Below are 27,171 nucleotides of genomic sequence, written 5' to 3'. Positions count from 1 at the left end.
ACTGAAAAAAAGTGGCTTATGACCATTTTTCACACTTATGACTTTTGTAGCATCCCCATGGTCGTGTGATCAAAATTCAGATACTTGGCAACTGACTCATACTTATGACACTTGCAGTGCCCTGGGGTCATGTGATCAGCTTCTGTGACTTTCTGACAACCAAAGTCAATGGGGAAGCCAGATTCACTTAACAACCGGGTTACAACCTTTTTGCAGTTTGTACTACAATTGCAGTGATTCACTTAACAACTATGGCAAGAAAGGTAGTAAAAGGGGGCAAAATTAAATTAACAAATGTCTCACTTAGCAACAGAAATTTTGGCTCAATTATGGTCATAGGTCGAGGACTACCTGTAATGCTAATTACCCTGATGGTGATAATAAGGATGGTATTAACGTGCATAACCCAGCAACTTCCAGTTCCCCCATATATCAAAAATGCTTTTCTTAATAACAGAAAACCTATACTTTTCCCCCTTCCTGGTTATTCCCCCAAATCCATTATTGTATTCCAATCCACACATTTCAATGTGCACTATCAACACCAAGTTGCTAAATTGTATACTGGAGGACTCCATGATCATTTTTCATCCTCCCAACATAGATCTGCCAGTATGTCCTCTGAACAAGGACTGTTACTGATTTTCAATGTTCTGATGCGAATTTTAACAGTATTAATACAGTTGAATAGATGGTTGAATTACTAAAAGCCAACCGGTAACCTGTATCAATAAATGCTATATTACAGATAGCCCTTGACTTACGACAACAATTGAGTGCAAAATTTCTGTTGTTAAGTGAGACATTTGTTAACTGAGTTTGGCCCCATTTTACCACTTTTCATGCTCAATTGTTAAGTGAATCACCACAATTGATAATTTAGTAACCTGATTGTTAACTGAATCTGACTTCCCCATTGACTTTGCTTGTCAGAAGGTCGCAAAAGGGGATTGTGTAATCTTGGGACACAGCAGTCATAAATATGAACCACTTCTGAAGCATCTGAATTCTGAACACATGTTCATGGGGATGCTACAAAGGCCGCAACTATGGACAACAGTGATAAGTCAGATTTTTCAGTGCTGTTGTAACTTTGGCTACTATATGAAGTGTTTGTTGTAAGTTGAGGACTATCTGTACTAACAGCTGACCAGTAACCTGTATCAATAAATGTCATATTATTAAATAAAGCCAAAGAGCCAGCACTGTCCGAAGACATCTCCCTGGTAATGTAGCCGGCATGACTAACATCGAAGGCACACGGAGCACTGTTATCTCCCCACCAAAGGTGCTTCCTATTTTTCTACTTGCATTTTTACGTGCTTTCGAACTGCTAGGTTGGCAGAAGCTGGGACAAGTAACAGGAGCTCACTCCGTTACTTGGCTCTAGGGATTCGAACTGCTGACCTTTCTGATCGACAAGCTCAGCGTCTTAGCCACTGAGCCACCACATCCCTATTTCTGTATATACCCATACATCTTTCTTTCTTTATATTTATATATATATATATTTCTTTCTGTATCTACTTCTTTCCTGTATATAGATATTTATTGTAACATGAAGGCAAACAGGGCTACCTTTAAGCCTTCACTTCCAATTCAAGCCCTACTACAGCTAGTCCTCGACTTACAACCATAATTGAGCCCAACATTTATGCTGCCAAAAGTGAGACATTTGTTAAGTGCGTTTTGCCCCGTTTTACGACTGTACTTGCTACAGTTGTTAAGCGAATCATCGCAGTTGTTCAGTTAATAACCCAGTTGTTAAATGAATCTGGCTTCCCCCCCCCCCGCCTTGACTTTGCTTCTCAGAAGGTCAGAAAAGGTGTTCACAGGACCTGTGGGTGACTGAACCCGTCACAAATAGGAACCAATTGTCAAGCACCCAAATCTTAACTCCCGTGACCATAAAGGGGTCATAAAGCGTGAAAAATGGTCCTTTTTTCTAGTGACCTTGTGACTTCAAATGGTCACTAAACGAGCTGCTGTGCATTTATCACTTATCAATAACCCAGTCTCTTCCCCCTCCCCCTCCTCCACCATTCTTCGGCAGATACTCATAAGCCCAAATTGTGCCATCGCGGCGCCTCTGCTACCAAAACAGCCCAAGATCCCGACCCTCTTTCCCCCCCCCCCCAATCTCGACCTAGTCACGGCCTCCTCTTCCTCCTCCAGTGAACGGGAGCAAACAAGCCAGGATTAGCCTCAAGAGCCCCGCAAGGACGATGACGACGACGCCTCCCCCTCCCCAGTTTTGCCCTCAACGATCAGGACGAGCAACTGGGCAACTCCTGGAGGAAAGGATCGTCCTCCCTTCAGCCCCAGCCGCCCACCCAGGGCTCCTCGAAGGCCCTTCGGATTGCACTTCAACCCCGAAGGGGGGGAAAAGCCACCCCAGACCGGGAGGAGGGCGACCACCAGGTGAGGCTGGGCAGCCGAGCGCATCGCGGGCGGGAAAAGACGGTTGCCCCGGGCGACCATGGAAGAGAAGCCCCCCCCCCTGCTGGCGCGAGGAGGAGACCCCGTGGCCTCCCGCCTCAGGACCGGGGGGGGGGGGTCGCCTCCATAACGCTCACCTCCTCCTGCCGCCGAGTCCGGCGGTGCCCCCCAACCGCCCGCTTCGGGGGTGACGGCTCCGGCTCCTCCCGCCTCGGCTCCTCCAGCGGAGCCCGTCTCGTCGGACGCCTCCAGGTCCATAGCTGGCGGAGGCCCGCGCCCGCCTCGCCTCAGCCCGCGACTCGCCGCCGCTAAGCAGAAGAAGAGCGAGCGAGAGAGAGAGAAAAAAAAAAGACAGAGGGAGGGAGAGACCGGGCGGGAGACGACTCAGCAGCAGCGCGCAGGCGCTAGCTCGGCGACCGGACCGCGAGGTCGGAGGGCTAGAGCGCCCCGCCAAGGAAGCGGAAAAGGCGGTTGTGTTATTATTTGGCCATTCCCCTCCACGACTATAGGTTCCGGTCTGGGTTTGGAACATTAGGAAGCTTAGGCTGGGAAGGAGACGCTCTGGGAAGCTGGCGCTTTTCTATTGAGCATGTGGTGCAAAGTTGCTTGCTTTTAGGGCCAAGAAGGATAGTTTGGACTCGCGGAGCATCCAGATAGGGGGAAGGAAGAGATGTTGCATTTTTCTCCCCCCCCAACTTGAGGTTGCAAGCGTGTTGTGCGGTGCTGCTGTTTAATCATGGTTCGTGGCGTAAACCACCGTTGACTGGGTTTGCTGGTAGCTATAGTCAAAGGCTATGGTTTTCCCAATTGCATTGGCTGTGAAGGTTGGACCATAAGAAAGTCTGAGCGCCAAAGAATGGAGGCCTTTGAACTCTGGTGCTGGAGAAGACTCCTGCGAGTCCCTTGGATTGCAAGGCGATCAGAAACGTCAGTCCTAGAGGAGATCAACCCTGACTGCTCTTTAGAAGCCCAGATCCTGAAGATGAAACTCAAACACTTTGCCCACCTAATGAAAAGGAAGGACTCCCTGGAGAAGAGCCTCATGCTGGGAAAGATTGGGGGCAAAAGAAAGAAAGAGACGACAGAGAATGAGGTGGCTGGATGGAGTCACCAAAGCAGTCGGCGTGAGCTTAAATGGACTCCGGAGGATGGTACAGGACAGGAACGCCTGGAGGAACGTTGTCCATAGGGTCACGATGAGTGGAACATGACTTCACAACTAACAACAAGAACAAATAAATCATGGCCTACTGTGCAACATATGTGAAGATAAACCAATCAGCTAAGCGGGATATTCAAACGATCCTATTAAAACTGCATTGTCTTGTCCTCACGTTTCAGCTTTCCCTATTTACTTGGGCTATTTTTTTGAGGATACAGCTAGAAATCAATAGTAGTGCCACATTAGAGCTGTCCATTCAAGCAAATATTTGTTATTTTTTTATGCTTTTTAATAAGAATTGTTAACTAGAGAAGTTGAGGAACTGTATCAATTTATGAAGACAAAAAAAAATCAAGAGGATTCTGATGTTTATACTGCCCAGAGTCATTGTGAATTGGGCAGTGTTTACAGTGTATATTAAATAAACATAAATATAAGTCTTCTAGGTTTTTTTGTCATGTAGACTAACACAGATCTCCCTCTAACTCAGAATACTCAATTCTTTCTTTGCAAACCGGGAACTCTTCCCAATATTCATTATTGATTTTTATTGATCATTTAAAATTTTAGAGCTGCTGGTTTATTGGGCATTCTAGCCAGCTGATAACATATTTGTGGTGGGAAAAATACATTTTTCCTCCCTGTCTTTTCGAAGTGACCAGCCTCAAATCCATCCTCTGACTTTGCTAATCCTATCAGACCCAAACTGACCTTCCCTGCCTCAGAGAAAGCCCTCCACACACCCTAATCCCATCTAAACCAAACAATAGAAGTCTCCTCACAAGATCATTGCAAGAGCCAGTCTAGTGGTTAAATAAATGATAAAGTTAAGCATGATAAAGTTAAATGCTACATTCAAACAACTAATAAAAGACTGTTGTGCCATACAAAGAAAAGAGCCATACATACATACATACATACATACATACATACATACATTATATATATGGCTGGGTGTATGTATATATTCCAGCATAACTGGAACGCCTCAAGCAATTTTAAACAAACCTGGTACACAGACGACTTACTCTCTGCAAACAAACCCTGTAGGGGTAAGACACCCCTAAGACCCTTTGGGGGGGATCTTTTGTTATGATACAGGCTGTTGTGTCTTAAAATGGCTTCTACTGTACAGAGCAGTGGAGTTTCCATGATAATGGCTTCACAGTACTCCACAAGGGGGCTCCCTCTGGTAAGGGGAAAATCCAACATTAGAAATTACATTTGGTCCTTACATTTTCTCCCTATGCATAAATACCTGGGCAACATCGGCATATCAACTAGTATAAATATACTGCAGAATAATTCTAGGGAATTGCCTCTTGAAAGAAAAGACCCTTGGGACAACCATGACTTGGATGACTGAGAATCTCCATAGACATTTTTGGGAGAATTTGCTTTTATGTTTAATTTCAGTTGACATTGAAGACAATTCTATACTCGCAGTTTGAAAACATGCAAATGCAAGTAGATTAATAGGTACCATTTTGGTGGGAAGGTCACAGCATTCCATGGCCCTTTGGCGTCTAGCCCTGTTGGCCACATGATCATGGAAAATACACTGGCTCCCTGGGTGGACCCAACTGACAGGAAAATCTTCACTTTTTTAATGATCAATATTGAGATATGAATAAAAGTATTACGGAACTTCCAAAGTATCTTAAATTGCTCCTTTTAGTCAGATTAAAAGCTACACCTTTCGTAACTACGTCTGGAAAGATTTTTAGCGCTGCAGCTCTTTATGTATTTGCAAGCTACTGCAGCAAAACGTTCCCCGCTTTACAGAAATATTAAGCTTTCCTCTGTACACCTTGGAAAGAGTGACACCTCCTGGCGGATATCGCTCTCTGTATCTTTTTATTTGTTTTTAGAGATAGCTTTATTCACGTTTTCAAGCTAGAAAGATAAAAGCTCTCAAAAACGAACAGGTAACAGGAAAAAAAAGGGGGGGGGGAGAGAAAGAAAAGTCAAAGTGAAAAAAAGAAAGGAAAAAGAAGAAATACCCAGAAATAACTTCCAACTTTCTTTTACAGCAGATCCAAGTCGAGCAGGCCTCGACTTCCGACAGTTCGTTTCATCCTTTTTCACAGAGTCTCCAAACCCCTCATCATCCTCGCAGCTTTTCTCTGTACTCTTTCCAGCTTCTCAGCATCCTCCTTATATTGTGCCATAAGGAGTAAAGTTGATATTCATTGATTAAATGAACTCACTGTTGTCACATTGGCATTATAGCTTAGAACAGTGTTTTTCAACCTTGGCGACTTTAAGTCCTGTAGACTTCAACTCCCAGAATCCCCCAGCCAGCATAGCTGGCTGGGGAATTCTGGGAGTTGAAGTCCACAGGACTTAAAAGTCGCCAAGGTTGAAAAATACTGGCTTAGAACAGTGTTTCTCAACCTTGGCAACTTGAAGATGTCCGAACTTCATCTCCCAGAATTCCCCAGCCAGCATTTGCTGGCTGGAGAATTCTGGGAGTTGAAGTCCGGACATCTTCAAGTTCCCAAGGTTGAGAAACCCTGGTTTAGAACAACCTTTCCCGTTGGCAGCCCAGAGCAGGGGGGGGAAGCAGGGAAAGAGGGAATTTTGTGGGAGGGGCAGATGCATATTTGCAGTGCTACAAGTGTCCACAATGCTCACACAAATGGTGCTTACAAACGCCCGACACTCGCATGAGGCCCCCGAGAACCTGTGACGCTCGTGCGAGTGGGGCTATGAGCCCCCAAAATGCTTAAGCGAGTGGGGCTGTGCATGCGCACAATAGCTGGCTGCTCACCAGGGTGGGTTTCAAAAATTTTTAGAACCTCTTCTGTAGGTGTGGCCTGTTTTGTGGGAGTGGCTTGCCAGCCATGTGACCGTGTAGGAGTAGCTTGTTAGCCATGTGACCGGGTGGGAGTGGCTTGCCAGCCATGTGACCAGGTGGGAGTGGCTTGTCGGCCATGTGACCGGGTGGGAGTGGCTTGCCAGCCATGTGACTGGGTGGGCATGGCCAACTTGTAAAATGTGGAGAAACTCACTTAACAACGCTCTTGCTTAGGAACCAAAATGTTGGCTCAGAAACTCTGGCATTTGAAGCACACAAGTCTTAAAGCTGTCAAGTTACAAGATCCTCTCACCCCTAACTCTTTAGAAAAAAAACCCGGGGTGTTCAAACTTGACAGCTTTAAGACTTGTGGACTTCAACTCCCAGAATTCCTCCTCCAGTCATGTTGGCTCAGGAACTCTGGCATTGAAGTGTGCAAGTCTTAAAGCTGTCAAGTTACAAGACCCTCGAACCCCTAACCCTTTAGAAAAAAAACCCAGGGGTGTTCAATCTTGACAGCTTTAAGATTTGTGGACTTCAGCTCCCAGAATTCCTCCTCCAGTCATGTTGGCTCAGGAACTCTGGCATTGAAGTGTGTCTTAAAGCTGTCAAGTTACAAGACCCTCGCACCCCAACCCTTTAGAAAAAAACCCCCAGGGGTGTTCAAACTTGACAGCTTTAAGACTTGTGGACTTCAACTCCCAGGATTCTTCCTCCAGTCATGTTGGCTCAGGAACTCTGGCATTGAAGTGTGCAAGTCTTAAAGCTGTCAAGTTACAAGACCCTCGCACCCCAACCCTTTAGAAAAAAACCCCCAGGGGTGTTCAAACCTGACAGCTTTAAGACTTGTGGACTTCAACTCCCAGAATTCATCCTCTCGCTCTTCATCTTGATGATGTGCGGACGGGCAGGGGGGAGGGAGCTGGAACCAGTTCTAAACGGCACGGTAGATTTGTGGAACCTCTTCTATAGAAGAGGTTAGAACTAGCAGGAACCCACCCCTGCCTACTCAAGCAGCCCAGTTGCGAATAGGCCGCAACCTGGTAGTGGGCTGCAGCCCATCGGTTGGGGACCCCTGACTTAAGAGGATTTTGGAGGCCAGATAGTAGTTAAAGCCCATTCTGGGCTACAGGTTTTGCATTTCTGCTTTAAACCCAAGCCTACAGGCCAATATTCTCAACTTTGGATGCTGGGATTAGTGGTGGGTCATGATGATGGTCCTGAAAGGATTTCCTGGTGGGAATATTATAATAAAAACACTTTTAAAAAAAAGTACCCAAAACTTCACAAGAACCCCAAAACTCATGAGACTTTGACACTTCATTTAATATTGCATATTGCTATTTAGACTATAAGAGCCGTGGTGGCCCAGTAGTTAGAATGCAGTATTGCAGGCTAACTCTGCTGGCTGCCAACAGTTCAATTCTTACTGGCTCAAGGTTGACTCAGCCTTCCACCCTTCTGAGGTCGGTAAAATGAGGACTCAGATTGCTGGGGGGCAAGATGCTGACTCGGTAAACTGCTTAGAGAGGGCTATAAAGCGTATATATGTCTAAGCGCTATTGCTACATCCACTCACCCACCCACCCACCCAGGGATGAAATTCAGCAGGTTCTGACAGGTTCTGGAGAAACGGGAGCAGAAATTTTGAAGAGTTTGGAGAACCGGAAAATACCACCTCTGGCTGGCCTCACAGTGGCGAGGGAATGGGGATTTTGCAGTATCCTTCCCCTGTCATGCCCATCAAGCCTCTACAGGACTGGAGGCTAAAACATCTGAAGAACGGTTGCAGGAACTGGGGATGTTTAGCTTAAGAGAAAGAAGGACTAGGGGAGACATGATAGCATTATTCCAATATCTCAGGGGTTGCCACAAAGAAAAGAGAGTCAAACTATTCTCCAAGGCACCTGAGGGTAGAACAAGAAGCAATGGGTGGAAACTAATCAAGGAGAGAAGCAACTTAGAACTGAGGAGAAACTTCCTGACAGTTAGAACAATTAATCAGTGGAACAGACGTTGCCTCCAGAAGTTGTGAATGCCCCAACACTGGAAGTCTTTAAGAAGATGTTGGATAGCCATTTGTCTGAAACGGTATAGGGTTTCCTGCCTGTACTAGAAGACCTCCAACTATGTTATTCTGTTCTCCCTCTCTGTCTCCCTCTCCCTCCCCCCCTCCCCCCCCTCTCCCCCCCCCTCCATGTAACTATCCTTATCTATCATCTATCTTTTATCATTTGTTTGCCTGCCTGCCTGCCTATCATTTCCAGCTAATTCGGAGTGAATTAACAGTGAATGGAAACATTGAATGGGTGGAAACTAATCAAGGAGAGAAGCAACTTAGAACTGAGGAGAAATTTCCTGACAGTTAGAACAATTAATCAGTGGAACAGGATTAACTGAGGTCAAACATTTCAACTAAAACCATGGTCTATAAATCGCAAATGCACACTTTGCTTAGTTTAGCACTGCGATAGCAAACCTATGGCATGCGTGCCAGAAGTGGCACGCAGAGCCATCTCTCCAGACATGCCAGTCAGTGACCATTGCTCTTCTGGGTTCTGGAGTGCACATGAGCACTGCCCAGCTGGTCTTTGCATGCGCCGGAGCACGGGAAACTGGAGAAGCATCTCCCTGGCGCATATGTGCGCACCAGGGAGCTGAGAGTCTGGTCTCCGGCATGCCACCCAGCTACTCTTTGCATGCGCATGCATGCCAGAAACTGGAAAACCATGTGACCAGCGTGCATGCACATGTTGGAAACCGGAAGCTCAGCTTCCCAGTGCGCACATGCTCGCCGAGGAGATGCTCATCTGGCTTCCAGCACTCCCCCCCCCCCCGCGTGCACATGCTCCCATTTCAGCACTATGCCGAAAAGGTTCGCTAACACTAGTTCAGCACAATGCACAAATTAGACCAGGCCTCTCCAGCTTTGGCAAACCTTACGATTGGTGGACTTCAACTCCCAGAATTCCTCAGCCAGCCATGGAATTCTGGGAGTTGAAGTCCACCAGTCTTAAAAGTTGCCAAGGCTGGAGTGACCCCTGAATGAGGTCATTGTGTCAGGTGACCCCAATTTAAGTATTTGGAATTAAAAAATTAAATAAGTATTTAATTACATACAGAGGTTAACCATTTTAACTTCTTTATTGTTAACACTTAACACTTTATTGTGCCCGAGTATTCAGGTGTGTGTTTTCTTCACCTAAGTATTTCACCTAGAACAATTTCCAATATTTCAGAGGCTGCCACAAAGAAGAGGGAGTCAAAATATTCTCCAAGGCACCTGAGGGTAGAACAAGAAGCAATGGGTGGAAACTAATCAAGGAGAGAAGCAACTTAGAACTGAGGAGAAACTTCCTGACAGTTAGAACAATTAATCAGTGGAACAGAAGTTGCCTCCAGAAGCTGTGAATGCCCCAACACTGGAAGTTTTTAAGAAGATGTTGGATAGCCATTTGTCTGAAACCGTATAGGGTTTCCTGCCTAGGCAGGGGGTTGGACTAGAAGACCTCCAAGGTCCCTTCCGACTCTGCTCTTGTATTGTATTGTATTGTATAATTTCTGGGTAATTTTATTTCTCTCCTGTTATTCTTTAGCAGCCTTGAGTTGCCTTTCCCTGAAACACGCACAGCCTACATTAAATCACGTCACAGTGTGTTTTGACAGCAGCACTGTACACAAATAAGCCCATTTTGAAAGACCTAAAAAGACTCTTCTGGCTGGAAAAATGGAAACTGGAATCCCTTTGACTGGATGAGACCCCAATGAGAAATCACTATATGGAAGCCACATAGATTCGCTTAGGCTACATCCATGTTTCTCAACTTTGGCAGGAGCCCTGGTGGCGCAGTGGTTAGAGTGCAGTACTGCAGGTTACTTCTGCTGACTACCGGCTGCTTGCAATTTGGCAGTTCAAGTCTCACCAGGCTCAAGGTCAACTCAGCCTTCCGTCCTTCCGGGATGGGTAAAATGAGGACCCAGATTGTTGGGGGAAATATGATGGCTCTATAAACCGCTGAGAGAGGGCTGTAGGCACTGTGAAGCGGTCTATAAGTCTAAGTGCTATTGTTATTGCTATGGAAGTTGTGCTATTGAACTCGTCCACACAGTTTAATGTTCCTAGGTTGAAAAACACAGCTGTGAAACACCCTGTAGGCTGCTATCTAACACAGGTAGGCTTCGACTTGCAACAGTCCGTTTAGTGACCGTTCAAAGTTATGGCACTGAAAAAAAGCGACTTAGAACCATTTTCCATACTCATGACCATAGCAGCATCCATGTGATCCCATGATCAAAATTCAGACGCTTGGCAACCGACTCACATTTATGACAGTCGCAGTGTCCTGGGATGACAAGCGAAGTCAACGGAGAAACTGGATTCACTTAACAACCGTGCTGCTAACTGAACTGCACTGATTCACTTAAAAGTATGGCAAGGAAAGTCGTAAAATGGGGCAAAGCTCACTTTAGCCAATGCCTCGCTCAGCCACAGAAATCTTGGGCTCAATTGTGGTCGTAAGTCGAGGACTATCTGTATGGTGTTTCTCAACCTTGGAATTTTAAGGGTATTTTTTTTTTAAAAAAAATGTTTTTGGACTTCTGGTTTCTGGTTTATTTGGATTTATATGCCGCCCTTCTCCAAAAGGACTTGATGTTATTGCAGATTCTTTCACACAGGTTGAAAACAATCCGTCTCCATATCCCCTCCAATCAGTGGTGCAATTCAGCTGGTTCTATCCAGTTCAGGCGAACCGATTAACGGTGGCGGTGGGAGGCTCCGCCCACCCACCCGGATGTCATCACGTCCCATTTTTGACTCTGCGCCTGCGTGGAAGGTCCTGGGCGCTCGCATTTGCAAACCGGTAGCGAAGGTGTTGATTTCACCCCTGCCTCTAATTCAAAGAGAGGTCTGCCCGCAAAGCTTGAGACGGAGACAGCTCACACGCTCACAAATTGTCCAAAAACTGCTTTTTAATAAGAGCTCCTTAAATTAAGTCAAGTATCACAACCAGCAGTCTTGGGAACCTGGCTTGGCTTTCTATACCGACCCTCACCCCTTTAGTAGCAGACAAACAACGAACACGAGCCCCCTCCCCTTCCCTGCCTCTCTTCCCAAACAGTTAACGGGATTGTTTTTAAAGGCCTTCTTACACATCAGCTCTAGGTGCTACTACTACTACAACTACGGGGTTCCATTTTTACGGTTATCACCCACGACACAATGGGGCCTATGTCAAACACCAAAATGAATCGGATGCACTTCTGGTGAATGGTCCAAATGGAATGACCAAGCTGCCTCGGCCATCTCCCCTCCCGTCTGACCACCCCCTCCCCAAGTCTACTTCTCGAGTCCATCAGAAGCCCAATGGCGGTATTCAGGCTGTGGTGCTGGGACAGCAGGATGCTCTGGCCTTCTTCAAGCTGTCGAGCAGCCGCTTCCTAAAGTATCTCTCGCTGTATCTGAGTCCGGTCAGGTGTCTCAAAGTGGGAGGCACTTGTTCCGGAGTGATGTCCACGTAAACCGGGATGACCTTCACTCCCTTCTGGTGTACGGTGTGGACCAGGTTCCATTCCAGAATGCGCTGGCACCAAGAGTCAGTCATTGAATGGGAGGTCAAGAGGACGATGGCCAGTCGGCTGCTTTGGATGATCTCGTTCACGGAGGCCAACACCGGCTTCCCCGCCACGTGGTCCTGATGTTCAACATAGCCATGGAAACCGTAGGCGGCCAGCATCTCGCGGATAGCGGTGGCAATGGCATCGTCTTCCAGGCAGTACCAGAGGGAGAAATCGTATTGGAATGAAGGAGATGTCATGGCATTAAAAAATGATGGGGCGGGGGGGGAACTGCCCCTTGGGGCAAGTGGTGGTCTTCTCACCCCACCCACCCCACCCCTCCCACAAAGCCCACTTGTCCCAGCCTATCTGTGCCTGTGTGAACTCTGTGGAAACTTCCGGTCAGCTTTCCCCAAAGAGAGGTGCTTTGTTCTGAGCGTCTGTGTGAAGAAAACAGAACGAGGGCCAACGGAGCTGCGGAGAGCTAAGAGCAACAGCGAACCTAGGGCCAAAACAAAGAAAAACAACGCTAACTGCACAACTGGGCATCTCAGCGTGAGCACAGCGAAGAGATTCGGGCCTCTCAAGAGGCTTTGTAGCGGGCGGCTGGCTTGGACACACAATTCACGGAACCGAAAACACAGACAGTGTTGAGGATGTGTAGCGTAGGCATGCTGTAAATCACATCACAATGGCAAGTCCTTAGTTGTTGTCGTTTTTTTTTCCAAGCATGGCATGGATCCTGCAAGGGTGGGTGGGTGGGTGGGGAGGTAGGGAACGTGGGTCAAACTCGACTGTGGTCACTTCCCCCCCCCTCCCCAAAAAAAGTATCTCACAAAGCCCTCTGCTTCATCTCTAAAATGCCCTGCTCCAGGGTTGCTCCAGCTAGTTTCAGCTCCTCGCACTTCTCCTTGAGCAGACTGCAGGCCTTCTGCAGGCGATGGTTCATCTCCACGTAGGACTGGGTCAGCCGGTAGAGGCGTTCCCTCTTGGCCTCTGGATCTTCGTTCTTCGTTGGGGTGGGCAGATCTGAAGGCAGGCAAAAGGGGAACCGGGGGGTGAGGGTGGGGAGCAAAGAGAGAGAGGCAGAGATAAACGACAGAGGAGAATCTTTGTAGCTCAGGGTTGAAACGAGAGGCCCTTGGTGCTCTCTCAGCTTGGATGTTTTCCCGCAGATGTTTCGTTACCAAACTAGGCAACATCATCAGTGCTTAGTGGGGTGGGGGGAGTGGGGTTTGCTCTTGTTTTATACTCTAGTGCAGTGGCGGCTGACCTTTTCATCTTCGTGCACCATACTCGCATGCCCACCCCCACAATGCAATGCTTCCCCACCTCCACACATGTATATGACACCCCCCCACATGTGCTCCTTCTGCGCATGTGCATGACACCCCCCTCCCCCTGCAGCCCGTTTTGGGCCTAGTATGCTTTCCTGAAGCCTCTTGGGACCAAAAATGGGCTGCCGGGAGGGCGAGGGGCTGTCCCACCCCACGTATGCGCATGCAACCACCCCACACACACACCTGCATATGCGCACACATCTCCCGCATGCATGGCAGAGACCCAAAAAATCAGCTGGCCATCGGGAGGCACATGCGCAAGCCCGGTGGAGCTGAGCTGGGCGGGCTCGGATGCCTGCAGAGAGGACTCCACATGCCACCTGTGGCATGCGTGCCATAGGTTCGCCATCACGGTTCTAGTGACTTGCCCTGTCAGTTTTTGGTGGCAATGGTACTGTAGGTTCTTTGGTTGGGCTATTTACTATTAGCTTTTTTGGCAGTCCCTTGATTGGGGTCCTGTTTCCTTCTTGATGGTGGGTCTGATGTTAATCTTGGTGTTAATCTCTGCTCTCAACTAGCACTGATGACGTTGCTTAGTTTGATAATAAGACATTTACAAGAAAACAACCAAGCTCAGAGAGCACCAAGGACTCCTCGGACAGAAATAAAGTGTGCTACCTTTGTGGAGCACCTACACGCCAACAGCTTACTACAGTAATAAAAGCATTTATGGGCACCCAGATGCTCCTCGTTTCAATATGACACATCTAGGCTCAGCTACACAGAACCCAGTCGGAGGCTCCAGAGAACAGTTGGGTTCAGATTCGTGTTACAATACAATACCCTTTTATGACTTGTGGACTTCAACCATACTGGCTGAGGAATTCTGGGAGTTGAAGTCCACAAGTCATAAGGGGGCCATAGTTTCCCATCTCGGTGACCCAGGTAAATACACTGTGAATTGAGTGTCAGTATCATAACTAATATAAAATTGAAACCTGAAATCTTTCTTTTAGAATTACGAGGTAAAATTTCCCCTGATAAATCTCCCTAAAAGATTTGGAACTTTATCCTTGTATATGTTGGCCGCAGCGAGAATTTGATATACACAGAAATGGAAAGATAGGAAAATTTGGGATTGTGCTGAAATGGATAGATTAAATTTAAAAATTAAAGAAGACTCAAGATATTATAGGACATGGAATAAATTTTATGAATGGATAGAGAGAAGAGGTAGAAATGAGAGGGAAGTTGATGGATGTCAATAATTGTTATAATGGAAAATAAAGATGCTATTGAATTATGGATATAATATGGAAAAATTGTAAATAGGCTAATGTAAGTAGAAATTTAGTTAAAGCTCATTTTCTTTTCTTTTTTTCCCATCGGTTGCATTATTATAATTACTGTAAATATATTACTGTTATAATTAGTAGCTTGTTAAGTACGTTAAGATTTGCTATTGATTTTTCTTTGGCTTTGCTTTATTTGTAATTCTTATCCTGACACGGCACTCTCTTTTCAATAAAGTATTAAAAAAATTAAAAAGTGCAAAGAAATGGAAAGATAGATCAATCCCACAGCGCTAAAAATGGATGGAAAAGATGAAGCTAGCAAAAATAGAAAGATTGTCATTTCCTATTAGAGAAAGTAAGTAAATCTTTATTACGGTCAAAGACCAGCAATACACATTAGATTTTATAATATGTTAAAAAGTACTGACATTAAGATATAATTTTAAAGCATTGACGTTAAAAGTGGAAAATAGCATACATGTTCTCAGACCGTTTAGGCCACTCCTTGGTTTACCTGGGTGCAACTGTTAAGTATAGGAGTAAATACAATGGTACAAAGATTGTTAGAGATATGTCCAGATAATTGGTACAAGATGACAACTATACTTCTGTAGCCAATTTTTTTCTTATGGATATTGCAGCACCACAGAACTTTGCCACTGCATACGTGGTAACCGGGTTTGTGTCCTGGAGGAGAAAGCCTAGATAAAAATTGTCTGCCCTCCCTGGCAATCTCTCTAATAAGGGGAGAATATGTGCAGACCTACAAGCTCTCCTATTAGAGAAAAGAACATTTCCAGCTTTGTTTCTACCTGGAAACCACTTCTGGACTTTGTACTGGAGACAGAAAAAAAATGAACTCTCAATTTTGGTGATTAGTAGAACTGGCTGATATAGGTAGAAATGGCTAATAATTGTTGTTTGTAAAAGTAAAAAGTTGAGGCTGTAATTCCATTCTGTACTTTACTATGCTGAAAAAAGTTGGAAGTCAAAGATCTTTTCCCCCTTTTCTACTGCATCTACATCTTTCTTTCCCCTTTCTTCCCTTTTTCCCATCATCTTCATTTCTGCTTTATATTAAGATAATTGTAATAGAACATTAAAAGTTGTGGAGAACTATAATTCCCCAAAAGAAACATTTGATTTCCAGCTGGATTCAATTTAAGACAACTTCCTCTATTTCTAGTAGAGTAGAATAGAATATTGGAATGAAGAGTAGAGTAGAGTAGAGTAAGTAGAGTAGAATAGAATAGAATAGAATAGAATAGAATAGAATACTGGAATGAAGAGTAGAATAGAATAAAATAGAATATTGGAATGAATAGAGTAGAGTAAGTAGAATAGAATAGAATAGAATAGAATACTGGAATGAAGAGTAGAGTAGAGTAGAATAAAATAGAATATTGGAATGAATAGAGTAGAGTAGAGTAGAGTAGAGTAGAGTAGCATAAAATAACAGAGTTGGAAGGGACCTTGGAGGTCTTCTGGTCCAACCCCCTGCTTAGGCAGGAAATCCTACACTTCAGACAAATGGTTATCCAATATCTTCTTTAAAACTTCCAATGTTCGAGCATTCACAACTTCTGGAGGCAAGTTGTTCCATTGATTAATTGTTCTAACTGTCAGGAAATTTTTCCTTAGTTTTCAGTTGCTTCTCTCCTTGATTAGTTTCCACCCATTGCTTCTTGTCCTACCCACAGATGCTTTGGAGAATAATAAAAGCTGAGCTTCATCCAAAACTATGAGAATTACATTTCTTCTAGAATGGCTAAACATTCCACTTTCAAGCAAAGTATATTAGGATCAATCCAGCAACTTCAACAGGGCTGGAAACCACAGAATGCTAAAGCCACACTGACACTCAATCCACAGTGTATTTACTTGGGTCATAGAGATGGGGAACTATGGCCCCTTTATGACTTGTGGACTTCAACTCCCAGAATTCCTCAGCCAGTATGGTTGAAGTCCACAAGTCATAAAAGGGCTATTGTCTCCCACCCTAACTTAGGATTCATTTAAAAAGTCATAGAGGAGAGGCTGCAGTTAACACTAAACTGAGTGGTTCTGTTTTGGGCCCAGTACTCTTCAACATCTTCATCAATGATTTGGATGAGGGAATAAATGGGGAACTCATCAAATTTGCAGATGACACCAAGCTGGCAGGAATAGCCAACACTCCAGAAGATAGACTTAAGATACAGAAGGATCTTGACAAACTTGAACATTGGGCACTATCTAATAAAATGAAATTCAATGGTGAAAAGAGTAAGTTTCTACCTTTAAGCAAGAAAAATGAAATGCACAGGTAAAGTATAGGTGGTACCTTGCTCAACAGTAGTAACTGTGAAAGGGACCTTGGAGTCCTAATGGACAACCATTTAAATATGAGCCAGTAGTATGCAGCAGCTGCCAAAAAAGCCAACACAGTTCTAGGCTACATAAACAGAGGGGTAGAATAATGCCTTGGTGAGGCCACACTTGGAATACTGCATTCAGTTCTGGTTGCCACGATGTAGAAAAGATGTGGAGACTTTAGAAAGAGTGCAGAGAAGAACAACAATGATGATTATGGGACTGGAGGCTAAAACATATGAAGAACGGTTGCAGGAACTAGGTATGTCTAGCTTAAGAGAAAGAAGGACTATGGGAGACATGATAGCAGTGTTCCAATATCTCAGGGGTTGCCCCAAATAAGAGGGAGTCAAACTATTTTCCAAGGCACCTGAGGGTAGAACAAGAAGCAATGGGTGGAAACTAATCAAGGAGAGAAGCAACTGAGAACTGAGGAGAAATTTCCTGACTGTTAGAACAATTAATCAGTGGAACAACTTGCCTCCAGAAGTTGTGAATGCCCCAACACTGGAAGTCTTTAAGAAGATGTTGGATAGCCATTTGTCTGAAACGGTATAGGGTCTCCTGCCTAGGCAGGGGGTTGGACTAGAAGACCTCCAAGGTCCCTTTCAACTATGCTATTGTATTGTATTATTGTATTGGTTCACACATCATGCTGAGCTGGGAAATTCTTTCATGGGTCTGGCTTATTATTTTGTGTGAGCCAGTCATTTGGATTCAGAAACCAGGTTTTGTGGCTTAGCACTGTCTATAAACTCAAAAGGATGTTTCTAATCTGCTGGTTGGGCGAGCAAACTGGACATGGCTTCCTACCTACCAGCATAGCCCAAATTTTTCACCAACCTTTCCATTTGGTGGGGTTGAAGGGGGACTTTGGAACCCTAATTCGCCTCCCCAAAATTGGCAGGTCTTTGGGGGATGAAGGTGTAACAGAAACTCCCAGGCCTGAACATACATCTCTCCTCCCTCGTCTTGTCAAGGTTCCCCTCGGACATATGTGCTAGTCGTTCCCGACTCTAGGGGGCGGTGCTCATCTCTGTTTCAAAGCCGAAGAGCCAGCGCTGTCCGAAGACGTCTCCGTGGTCATGTGGCCGGCATGACTAAACGCCAAAGGTGCACGGAGCACTGTTACCTTCCCACCAAAATGGGTTTTTTACGTGCTTTTGAACTGCTAGGTTGGCAGAAGCTGGGACAAATAACGAGAGCAAGGCGCTAGGGATTCGAACCGCCAACATTTCTGATCAACAAGCTCAGCGTCTGAGCCACCGCGTCCCTCGTCTTGACAGTCCATGAAATTAGTGCGGATCCCTTCTGAGACATTGGCTATGCCCCCAACTCCTTATGCAGGCTAAGCTGTTTCTGATCTGATCATTGCCTAGTCTGCAGCTCTTCCTTCTGTCTCCCAAGGTCATTTGCACAGACCATTACAATTTACTTTTTTAATGACAGGTGGAAACTCTAGCTTTTTCCTTTGCATTCAGGGCGCTGAGGCTGCACCTCGCCATAATGTTTATCCTTTACATGCCTTTTCATCTATGTTAAGCTTTGTGGTCTGGATTCTCATCTGCCATGAGATTTTTCCCGAGCTATAGTCTATATCCATGATGGTGAACCTATGGCACGCATGCTGGAAGTGGCACGCAGAGCCATCTCTCCGGGCACGCCAGCCGTCGCCCGCTGCTCTTCCGAGTTCTAGCCCGCATGCCAGCTGGTCTTTGCATGCACAAGAATGCTGGAAACCGTAAGAGCAGCTCCTTGGAGCGCATGCGCATGCCGGGAAGCTGAGCTTCTGGGTTCCAGCACACACATGCAAGCCGGCCAGCTGTTCTTCATGCGCGCATGCATGCCAGGAACAGGAAGACCAGGAGACTGGCGCGCATGCACACGCTGGAAACTGGAAGCTCAGCTTCTCCACACCGGGGAACTGCTCTTACGGTTTCTGGCGTGTGTCCCCCCCCGCAAATGCGCTCCCGTTTCAGCACTCGATGCCGAAGTTTCGCCAACACTGGTCTATAAAGGTAAAAGGTTCCCCTTGCACATATGTGCTAGTTGTTCCTGACTCTAGGGGGCGGTGCTCATCTCTGTTTCCAAGCCGAAAAGCCAGCACTGTCCAAAGACGTCTCCGTGGTCATGTGGCCGGCATGACTAAGCGTACAGAATGCTGTTACCTTCCCACCAAAAGTGGTTCCTATTTTTCTACTTGCATTTTTACGCGCTTTCGAATTGCTAGGATGGCAAAACCTGGGACAAGTAACGGGTGCTCACTCTGTTATGCCGTGCTAGGGATTCGAACCGCCGACCTTTCGATCGACAAGCTCAGCGTCTTAGCCGCTGAGCCACTGGTCTATATGCCGTTTCAAATTAAAAAAAAAAACTCTGGGGTAACCTGGTACCTTCCCTGCGCTTTCTTTGTAACCCACAGTGCAGAAGACAATATATATGAGCCGGGATCTTCATACCTTCATTGGGCTCCACCAGGAGGACAAAAACGGGGTCGTTGGGCTGGGTACGCTGGACATCTTCAAGAATCTGTTCTGTGTTGGGGGGCTCAGGGCGTGTGGGAAGTACCACCCGTTTCTTGGCCTTTGAGGTCATTGCTTGGAAACAGGTGCCAGAGGGCACTGGAACGACAGAAGAGTTGGAGAGAGAAACAGAAGGGTTGGATCTTTGCTTTGATAAAGCCTGGAGAGAAATGGACCGACTCTCCAGGTAGTCCTCAACTTACAACTACTCATTTAGTGACTGAAGTTACAACGGCGCTGGAAAGTGACTTAAAACCGGTACAGGTTAGTCCTCGACTTACGACCGCAACGGAGCCCAAAATGTATGCTGCTAAGTGAAGGATTTGTTAATTGAGTTCTCCCCCATTTTATGGTGGGGTTTTTTTGGTTACAGTTCTTAAGGGAATCGGCGCAGCTGTTAAGTTAGTAGCCCGGTTGTTAAGTGAACCTGGTTTCCCCCAACGGATTTTGGATTGGATTGGATTTGGATTTATTGGATTTATATGCCGCCCTTCTCCCAAAGGACTCAGGGCGGCGTACAACATTAAAAAACACACATCCTGAAAGTTAAAAAGAAATTAAATACATATCCAAAAAAACAAACCCAATTTATAGGATAATACATTTTTTTAAAATGAGATAAAATTAACAGGCCAGGCCATTGCTTGTTTGAAGGTAGCAAATGTCTGATCGCCTGACCTTGGGACACTGCAACTGTCATAAGTGTGAACCAGTCGCCATGTGCCTGAATTTTCATCCCATGGTGATCAAATGGCATAATGCTGCAATGGGCATAAGTGTTGTCACTTTTTTCAATGCTGTTGTATCTTTGAACGGTCATTAAACGGACAGTTGTAAGTTGGGGACTACCTGCACTTCCCATTACAACCATTGCAGCATTCCCATGGTCGAAATTTGGACGTTTGGCGATTGGTATGTATTTATTGACCACTGCATTGTCCCGAGGTTACATGATCACCATTTTCGACCTTCCCAATCGGTTTCCAACACGCAGTCAACGGGGGGAAATCAGACTCACTTAACCGCCGTGTTATTAATGACTGAAAGTGATCTGCTGGTCCCCAATTGCTGTTGTAAGTCGAGGACTACCTGTCCATGTGAAAAGGAACTCCAACCTTAAATGACAGGCAGTTCAAGCTGAAGAAACTGTTTAGTCAGGGATTTTTTTAATTCCTCTGTTATGAACTTGCAACCTGAACATACTTTACAGCAGTTCCAAGAACTAGCTCCACACCCATTTCCACCACTCTGAGGACTCAGATAAATCTCCAAGCGGCCTCAACAACTGTCTAAAAGGATGCAAATGACCAGCTGTCTGCAAGGACTGTCAATCCTTCCCTTCCCCCACCATCCAGTCAGAGCTGAAGAAACTTCCTGGATGAGAAGCGAAACGTCTTCAAAGAAAAACAAAGAAAGTCCAGCTGTCTCTTGAAAAAAAGAAAGAAAAAAAAAGCACCTTTGCGACAACACATCATCAAGATGAAATTTGCATTCTCAAGTTTTCTTTTTTAAAAAATAAATAAATAAACCTTCATCTCCCCCCCCCAAAAAAAACCTTAAGGCGCAGACAAGCTGGGCGCAGTGGTTAAAGCATCAGACTTAAAAATTAAGGAGGTTGCGAGTTCTAATCCTGCCTCAGGCACAAAGCCAGCTGCGGGGATTTTGCGCTGGTCGGTCCCCTTTCCCTCAGCCTAAGGAGTAGGAGGCGAGGGCAACCTATTTCCAAGTACGTTCTCCATACGCTCCCACACACACAAAAGCAGCATTTTGAGCCTGAGGAAGACGTGTCTGACCCGTCCACTGATCAAATCACTCCCCCCCCCCCCGATGGGCCCTAATCGCCATCATTGGAAAGAATAAATACCCTAAGGGAGACAGACCAGCTCAAAGCATACTTTGCACAGGTGTGGCGTGAGGAAGGGCTCCTACAATTTAAGAAGGGAAGCTGGGCGGTGGGGTGGGGGGGAAATGTTGATGTTTCCAAAATGGCACCTGCCATGTGTGTTTTTTTTTTTTAAAAATAAGTTACATAAGTCACATTGAAGAAGAAGAAGAAGGGCTGAAATTTGCCTTTACAATGTACCTATTTTGCAGCAGAACTTTAAGACATCTGAACCCCCAAAAATATGAATTCAGCTACCAAATCTGGATTTATTATTTGTTTTACTGTACTCTACCTACGGACAGGCTTCGTCTTCTTTTCTGGGGGATAAAAACCCATGCAGACAATTCCTTGTGGTTTTCTGCAACTAGAAAGCAACCTAGCTATATGTGCTTAAATAGTGAAATGAACAGACTAAAACGATTTCAATTTAAACAGAAAGGCAACCTAACGTTTTCCTTCTGTAACATCTTTTTTAAAATAGATGGTAGGTGCCATCTTAAAAACACCAGCATCCTCCCTCCTGCTTATCTGCATTAACACAGAAAAAGAATGTTGCTTTTAAAATAACAATTACTTTAATCCACCAAAAGATTTTTTTAAAAAAATGCTTCCAGAAGGGACTGTTATTGCTGCAACTCCGCTCTGCTTCCAAACATGATTTTTTTACAGCAGGAGACATAACACTATCTTCTATGAAACCCATGTTTTAAACATCGCTTCTATCACCTTTTCTCCCCCTTTTAAATTAGAAAAAAAAAGAGATGGAATAACATACACAACCTTTTGACTATAAGCGCTAGAAGCTATTCATTTGAAAGCATGGTTTTTGCTTTCCAAAAAACAATAGTTTTATCAAATGCAAACTGTGCCTGATTTTATTTAATTGTAGGTAAGGAGGGAAACATAATAGTTTTTTTTTTTTAAAAAGGTGCTTGCTTCATTATCAGCCAGCTTCAGGATACACACAAATCTATCCCCCAGAATCACACTTTTGAAACGTAGTGGCCAACCGCTGAAAATTAAAAGCATTGTGATGCATTTAAAAAAAAAAAAATTAAAACAAATGAAGATGCATTATGCCTCCGATAAGCTGAAACCAGGTAATTTTTAGGTAATAGTTCCTTCTGTCATCAAAAAGCCCCCCCCCCAAAAAAACCCTAATGTGCCCAAGCAGAAAAAGCTATTGCACCAACATCATACCCCTTGCAGTCCCCTGAAGTCAACAAAACCCCGTAAAAAGAAAAAGAAAATCCAGTTCCTGTTTGTGTTTGAAAACCACCCGTTTTGTAACGCAGTCTGCCCGCTGCAAGTTAAAAGGATATTGCCCCACAGAAGTAATAAATTAAAACCTGATAGCTTTTTTTAAAAAAAAAAATCTAGAGTTGTTCAAAGAAAAGTCCTATAATTTCTATGGGGATTTTAGGTATTCAGTCATCTGTGTGCACTCGCTCCTTAAAAAATAATAACAATACCCCCTATAAAATACAATCACGGGGTTTTTCAACCCAAAGTCCCAGAGCATCCGATATCACAAATTATCTCAGTTAATCCAAGTTCTCCTCCACCTACCAAGAATAGTTTGCTTCCATTTCAGTTTTGTCTCCATTCAGCACCTCCCTCCACTTCCACAAGGCTAGAAACCACAATCAAAACATCCCTCGTTTGTCAACGCAGGAGTGGGAACCAGGAGCAGTTAAATTTAATAATCTTGGTCCCTCAGCTTATAGCCAAGCGCTATCTCTCTCTCACACACACACCATCCCAACGTTCCTGTGAAACTGCAGTCCCGTCTGCAGGTGCAAAGATGTCGTTGTGTAAAGAGGGGCGGGAGTGGGATGCATTTAGAGGATGAAAGGCTTTTTTGGAAGGGGTGGGGGAAGCCCAAGGCTCTGGTGCTGTGAAATTCTGGAGTTTTTTTTTCTTCCGCTTCGCTGGTTTAAAAAAGCCCCCATTCCTGTAGTGAGCAGGAAGGACAGCCCATGCATCCCAACCACGTTCCAGAATGTTCACTACTGGCTCTGCAGTCCCTTTCGCCAAAGGATGGCTATGCAAGATGCATGCAGGGAAAAAAAAAGGAGGATGGGGAGGGGTTTTTTTGACACAGAATACACCCGTTCTGCAGATACCACACCCACTCTATTGCAAGCACAGATACACACACCCTCAGAGCCTCAATTCTACCCTCCAGCAGTCATGCCATATAGACCTCTTTCCCCGATCCATCATCTTCTTGGACCCTTCAGTTTCCTTCCCCTGACACATTACTCCCACCCACCCAGCCATCCTCCCTCTGTCATAACAACCTGCTTCGATCCCCTTCCTCCATTTGCTACCAGCAAGCAGAGTTTGCATCAAAACCTTCCCTCTCAATGCCTTGCAGTGTGCATTTGAGGGGGGGGGGGGGGTTGTTTGGTGCACATTTCCTTCCCGTCTGGCTGAATTTCCCCTTTTTCTTTCCTTCTCATCCTCCTTTCTATTCCCCTACTTCTACCTCCCCCCCCCTATGCTAAACTATCTAGGACAGCAACACATCCCACCTGATTCAAACCCACTCCCTCCTCCTGAAAGGCTCCTTGCACCTCTCTAGCCCCCCCCCCACTCCAGGTGTCTCTATCAAGGGTCACCTTCTCCTTCAGACCTGCTCCCTTCTCCTCCTCTGGAAGGATCCTGGACCCCTCCCCATAACCAGATCCTCCCACTCTCCTCCACTGACAGACTCCAGTTCTTCCTGCTCAGTAAGCACCCACCCACCATATTCTCACCACCCACCTTCCAAGACAGCTCTACTCCTGGCTGGCTCCCCCTGGGAGACCCTCGCGCTCTTCCCCACCATTAGATCCTCCCAAGCCCCAGCTCCCCCAATGCCCAGCCTACACACGCCCTGCCTACCCCAAACCCCGTTTTCAACCCCTCTTTAGCAACAGACCAGGATCTCTTTCCCTTCACACGAGACGGAGCATTTCCTCCAAGTCCCCCCTCCCCAATTCCCCTTCTCCAAGAGGACGCCCCCCCCCCCGAGGACCCACAGCCTCTTTCCTGCACAACGCTCCCCCCCTCCAGATCAGGCTCCCCTAAACTTCCTCTATATTTACAGACACCCCCCCTAACTTTACCCCTCCCCAAATAACCCCCCCTTTTCTCTTCTCACCTGCTCTCTCTCTTCCTCACCACCACCTGATTCCCTCCCTCCTTCCCTTTCCCAAGCCACGCCCCCGCAGCAGGCCACGCCTACCCATTCTCCCCTTTTTCCGCTTTCGGATCGCTCACTTCCGGTTTCCGTGCTAACGTGGCACATGTGCTTTTTTGGGGGGGAAGCGCTCTAGGCACCCCCACGGTTGATCTCTATGATTGTTCCTTACTGATTTGCAAGATCTCGAGCAAGATTGATCCCTGTCATTGTTTCTTGCTGATTGGCAGGAAAAGGTGAAAGGAAATGCAGGAGGAAACAAACGGGGGAAGTCCTGCATTATTTAGTTCCTTCGCTATGCAAAAGCGTGATTGCCTGCGAAAGACCGAAATGTGAATTTAATACTCCCCCCCGCCCCCCAGTTAGGTTGGGTCGAGTGTAATGAAGAAAATAGGTTTTTTGATTGGTACTTTTGGGATGCTTCCTTTTTTTATTACTAGTTTTTTTTATTTAACATAGGACATGTACAGACGTGCAATCGCTAATATGCAATACTAATATAAGTCATTGTACATAGAATAGAATAGACTTGAAATTTAAGAGCAGTAAGTGGAAAATATTGCTAATTATAACCAAATTCATTGTATACATGATGTACAACGACAATAAAGGCTATACTATACAATGAAAGGAGGTTCATTAGCAAGTGATAAGAATGTAAGAAAAATTGAGAGACGGTGAATTCAAAATTAAGAGAAGGAGAGGCAATTTTCTCTAGTGGTTAAGGCATCAGACTAGAAACTTTAAGTTCTAGCCCTGCCTTAGGGATGAAAACTGGCTGGATGACCAATGGGTCCAGAAGACACTGAATTCTAGTTCTGCCTTAGGCATAAAAGCTGGCTTGGATAACTCTGGGCCAGTCACTGCCTCTCAGCCCAAAACAGAGAGTTATTGTGGGGAAAATAGGGGGAGTGAATATGTTCCCTGTCTTGAGTTATTTATAAAAATAATAAGGCAGGATAAAAATATCAGGAAGAATGAAAAAGGGAGGGAAGGAAGGAAGGACTGTAATAGGCAAGGAAAAGTGATCAGGAAGCTATTGTCAATCAGAATAGGGCTGGAAGGAACCTTGGAGGTCTAGTCCAACCCCTTGTTCAAGCAGGAGACCCTATAGACACGATGGTGAACCTATGGCACACGTGCCACAGGTGGCACATGGAGCCATTTATTAGGGCACTCGAGACGTTGGCCTGTCAGCTCCAGCAGGCATGCATGCGCTGGCCAACTGACTTTGGCCTTCTTTTAAGGCTGTTTTGAAGCCTCCGGAGCCTGAAAAACCAGCGCTACAGGCAAACCGGAAGTTCAGGAACAGACTTCCGATTTGTCCATAGGGCCGTTTTTCCCCCTCCAGAGCTTTCAGGAAGCTTCCCTGAAGGCTCCGGAGGGCAAAAAACGGCACTACGGACAAACTGGAAGTCATCATTCCCGAACTTCCGGGTTGCCCGTAGGACTGTTTTTTGCCCTCCGGAGGCTTCAGGGAAGCTGCTGAAGCCTACCGGGGCGGGGGAGGTTGTTTTCACCCTTTCCAGGCTCCTAGAAAGCCTCTGGAGCTAAGGGGAGCGTGAAAAAAGCACATCAAAAGTGTGTGGGGGAGTGTCACGCATGGCATTATGGGTGTGGGCATGCATGGGCCCCCACCCCCTGCACTCCCCCCGCTTTTGGCACGCAATCCAAAAAAGGTTAGTCACCACTGCCCTATAGTATAGGGCAGCGATGGCGAACCTTTTTTGGCTCGCGTGCCACAAGTGGGGGGAGCGCAGGGGGGTCGTGTGCGGGCGTGCCCATCCATAATGCAATGCGTGATCCCCCCCGTGCGCATGCGCACACAACACGCGACCCTCCCCATTTTTACATGCTTTTTTCGCCTCCCCAGGCTCCAGAGGCTTTATAGGAGCCTGGGGAGGGCGAAAAGAGCCTCCCCCCCCCCGGAGGCCCTCCAGAGACTTCAGGGACCATCCGGAGGCTTCCCTGAAGCCTTTGGAAAGCTTAAAACGACCTTCCGAGCAAACCGGAAGTCACTTCCGGTTTGCTCGGAGGGTCGTTTTAAGTGCTCTGAAGGTGTCAGGGAAGCCTCCGGACAGTCCCTGAAGCCTTCGGAATGCTTAAAAAGACCCTCCGAGCACTTCCGGTTTGCTCGGAGCGTTGTTTTAAGCGTTCCAAAGGCTTCAGAGAAGCCTCTGGATGGTTCGTGAAGCCTCCGGGGGGGCGGGGGGGCTCTTTTCACCCTCCCCAGGCTCCTATAAAGCCTCTGGAGCCTGGGGAGGGCGAAAAATAGCTTTTAAAAAGGTGAACTCAGCGTGCGCATGCGCGCTGGCCAGCTGACAGGGCAGCGCCTCGCGTGCCCTGAGAAATGGCTTCGCGTGCCATAGGTTTGCCATCACTGGTATAGGGCCTATACCAGTGGTCGGCAAGCCGCGGCTCGCGAGCCACATGCGGCTCTTTACACACTTTAATGTGGCTCTTCTGTGTGCTGGGCGCCCTCTCCCCTCCCTCCTCTCGGGCACTTCAAAACAAGCGCCCCTTTCCCTTTTTTCTTTTCAACCCACAATGATTAGGGAGGATCCTGAAGTCGGGCGGGGACGAGAAGCCAGGAGGCAGAAAAAGAAACGGAGGCTAAGGAGCTTCCCCCCCCCGCCCCCTCCCAGCAAAAATCTAACAGGGGAGCCGGGCGGGCAGTAGCAAATTAGCCGATC

General features: G+C 46.2%; 2 protein-coding genes across 10 annotated transcripts in view; both read right to left on the bottom strand.

The window, feature by feature from the left end:
* Positions 1-2,854, bottom strand: part of PIP5K1C (phosphatidylinositol-4-phosphate 5-kinase type 1 gamma) — an 88,921-nt gene extending 86,067 nt beyond the window's left edge. For 2 of the 5 annotated variants that reach the window (XM_081958860.1, XM_081958862.1), the window contains exon 1: positions 2,577-2,854. In XM_081958860.1, coding sequence (XP_081814986.1) covers positions 2,577-2,697 — 121 coding nt within the window. In that variant the 5' untranslated portion in view covers positions 2,698-2,854. The remainder of the gene's footprint in view (positions 1-2,576) is intronic. The other 3 variants (XM_081958858.1, XM_081958859.1, XM_081958861.1) reach the window with 3 other exon arrangements.
* A 9,935-nt stretch (positions 2,855-12,789) lies between these two features.
* LOC309395895 (UPF0449 protein C19orf25) lies at positions 12,790-24,548 on the bottom strand (the record flags this gene model as incomplete). Of its 5 annotated transcripts, XM_081960535.1 has the most annotated exons (4): positions 23,916-23,929; positions 22,861-22,924; positions 19,344-19,505; positions 12,790-12,986 (listed from the first exon to the last, which is right to left on the bottom strand). In XM_081960535.1, the coding sequence occupies exons 2-4, from the start codon at positions 22,895-22,897 to the stop codon at positions 12,790-12,792; spliced, it is 396 nt and encodes a 131-aa protein (XP_081816661.1). In that variant the 5' UTR covers positions 22,898-22,924; positions 23,916-23,929. The 5 variants fall into 5 exon arrangements, with proteins under 5 accessions (XP_081816661.1, XP_081816662.1, XP_081816663.1 ...); XM_081960536.1 differs by lacking the exons at positions 22,861-22,924; positions 23,916-23,929 and adding an exon at positions 24,524-24,548; XM_081960537.1 differs by lacking the exons at positions 22,861-22,924; positions 23,916-23,929 and adding an exon at positions 24,440-24,463.
* Positions 24,549-27,171: the final 2,623 nt, after the last annotated feature.

Source organism: Natrix helvetica (genome assembly GCF_964273705.1).
Source record: "Natrix helvetica genome assembly, chromosome: 1".
In the NCBI taxonomy this organism is placed as follows: domain Eukaryota; kingdom Metazoa; phylum Chordata; class Lepidosauria; order Squamata; family Natricidae; genus Natrix; species Natrix helvetica.
The sequence above is the reverse complement of the archived record's forward strand: the minus strand, read 5'-3'. Positions and strand labels throughout refer to the sequence as shown.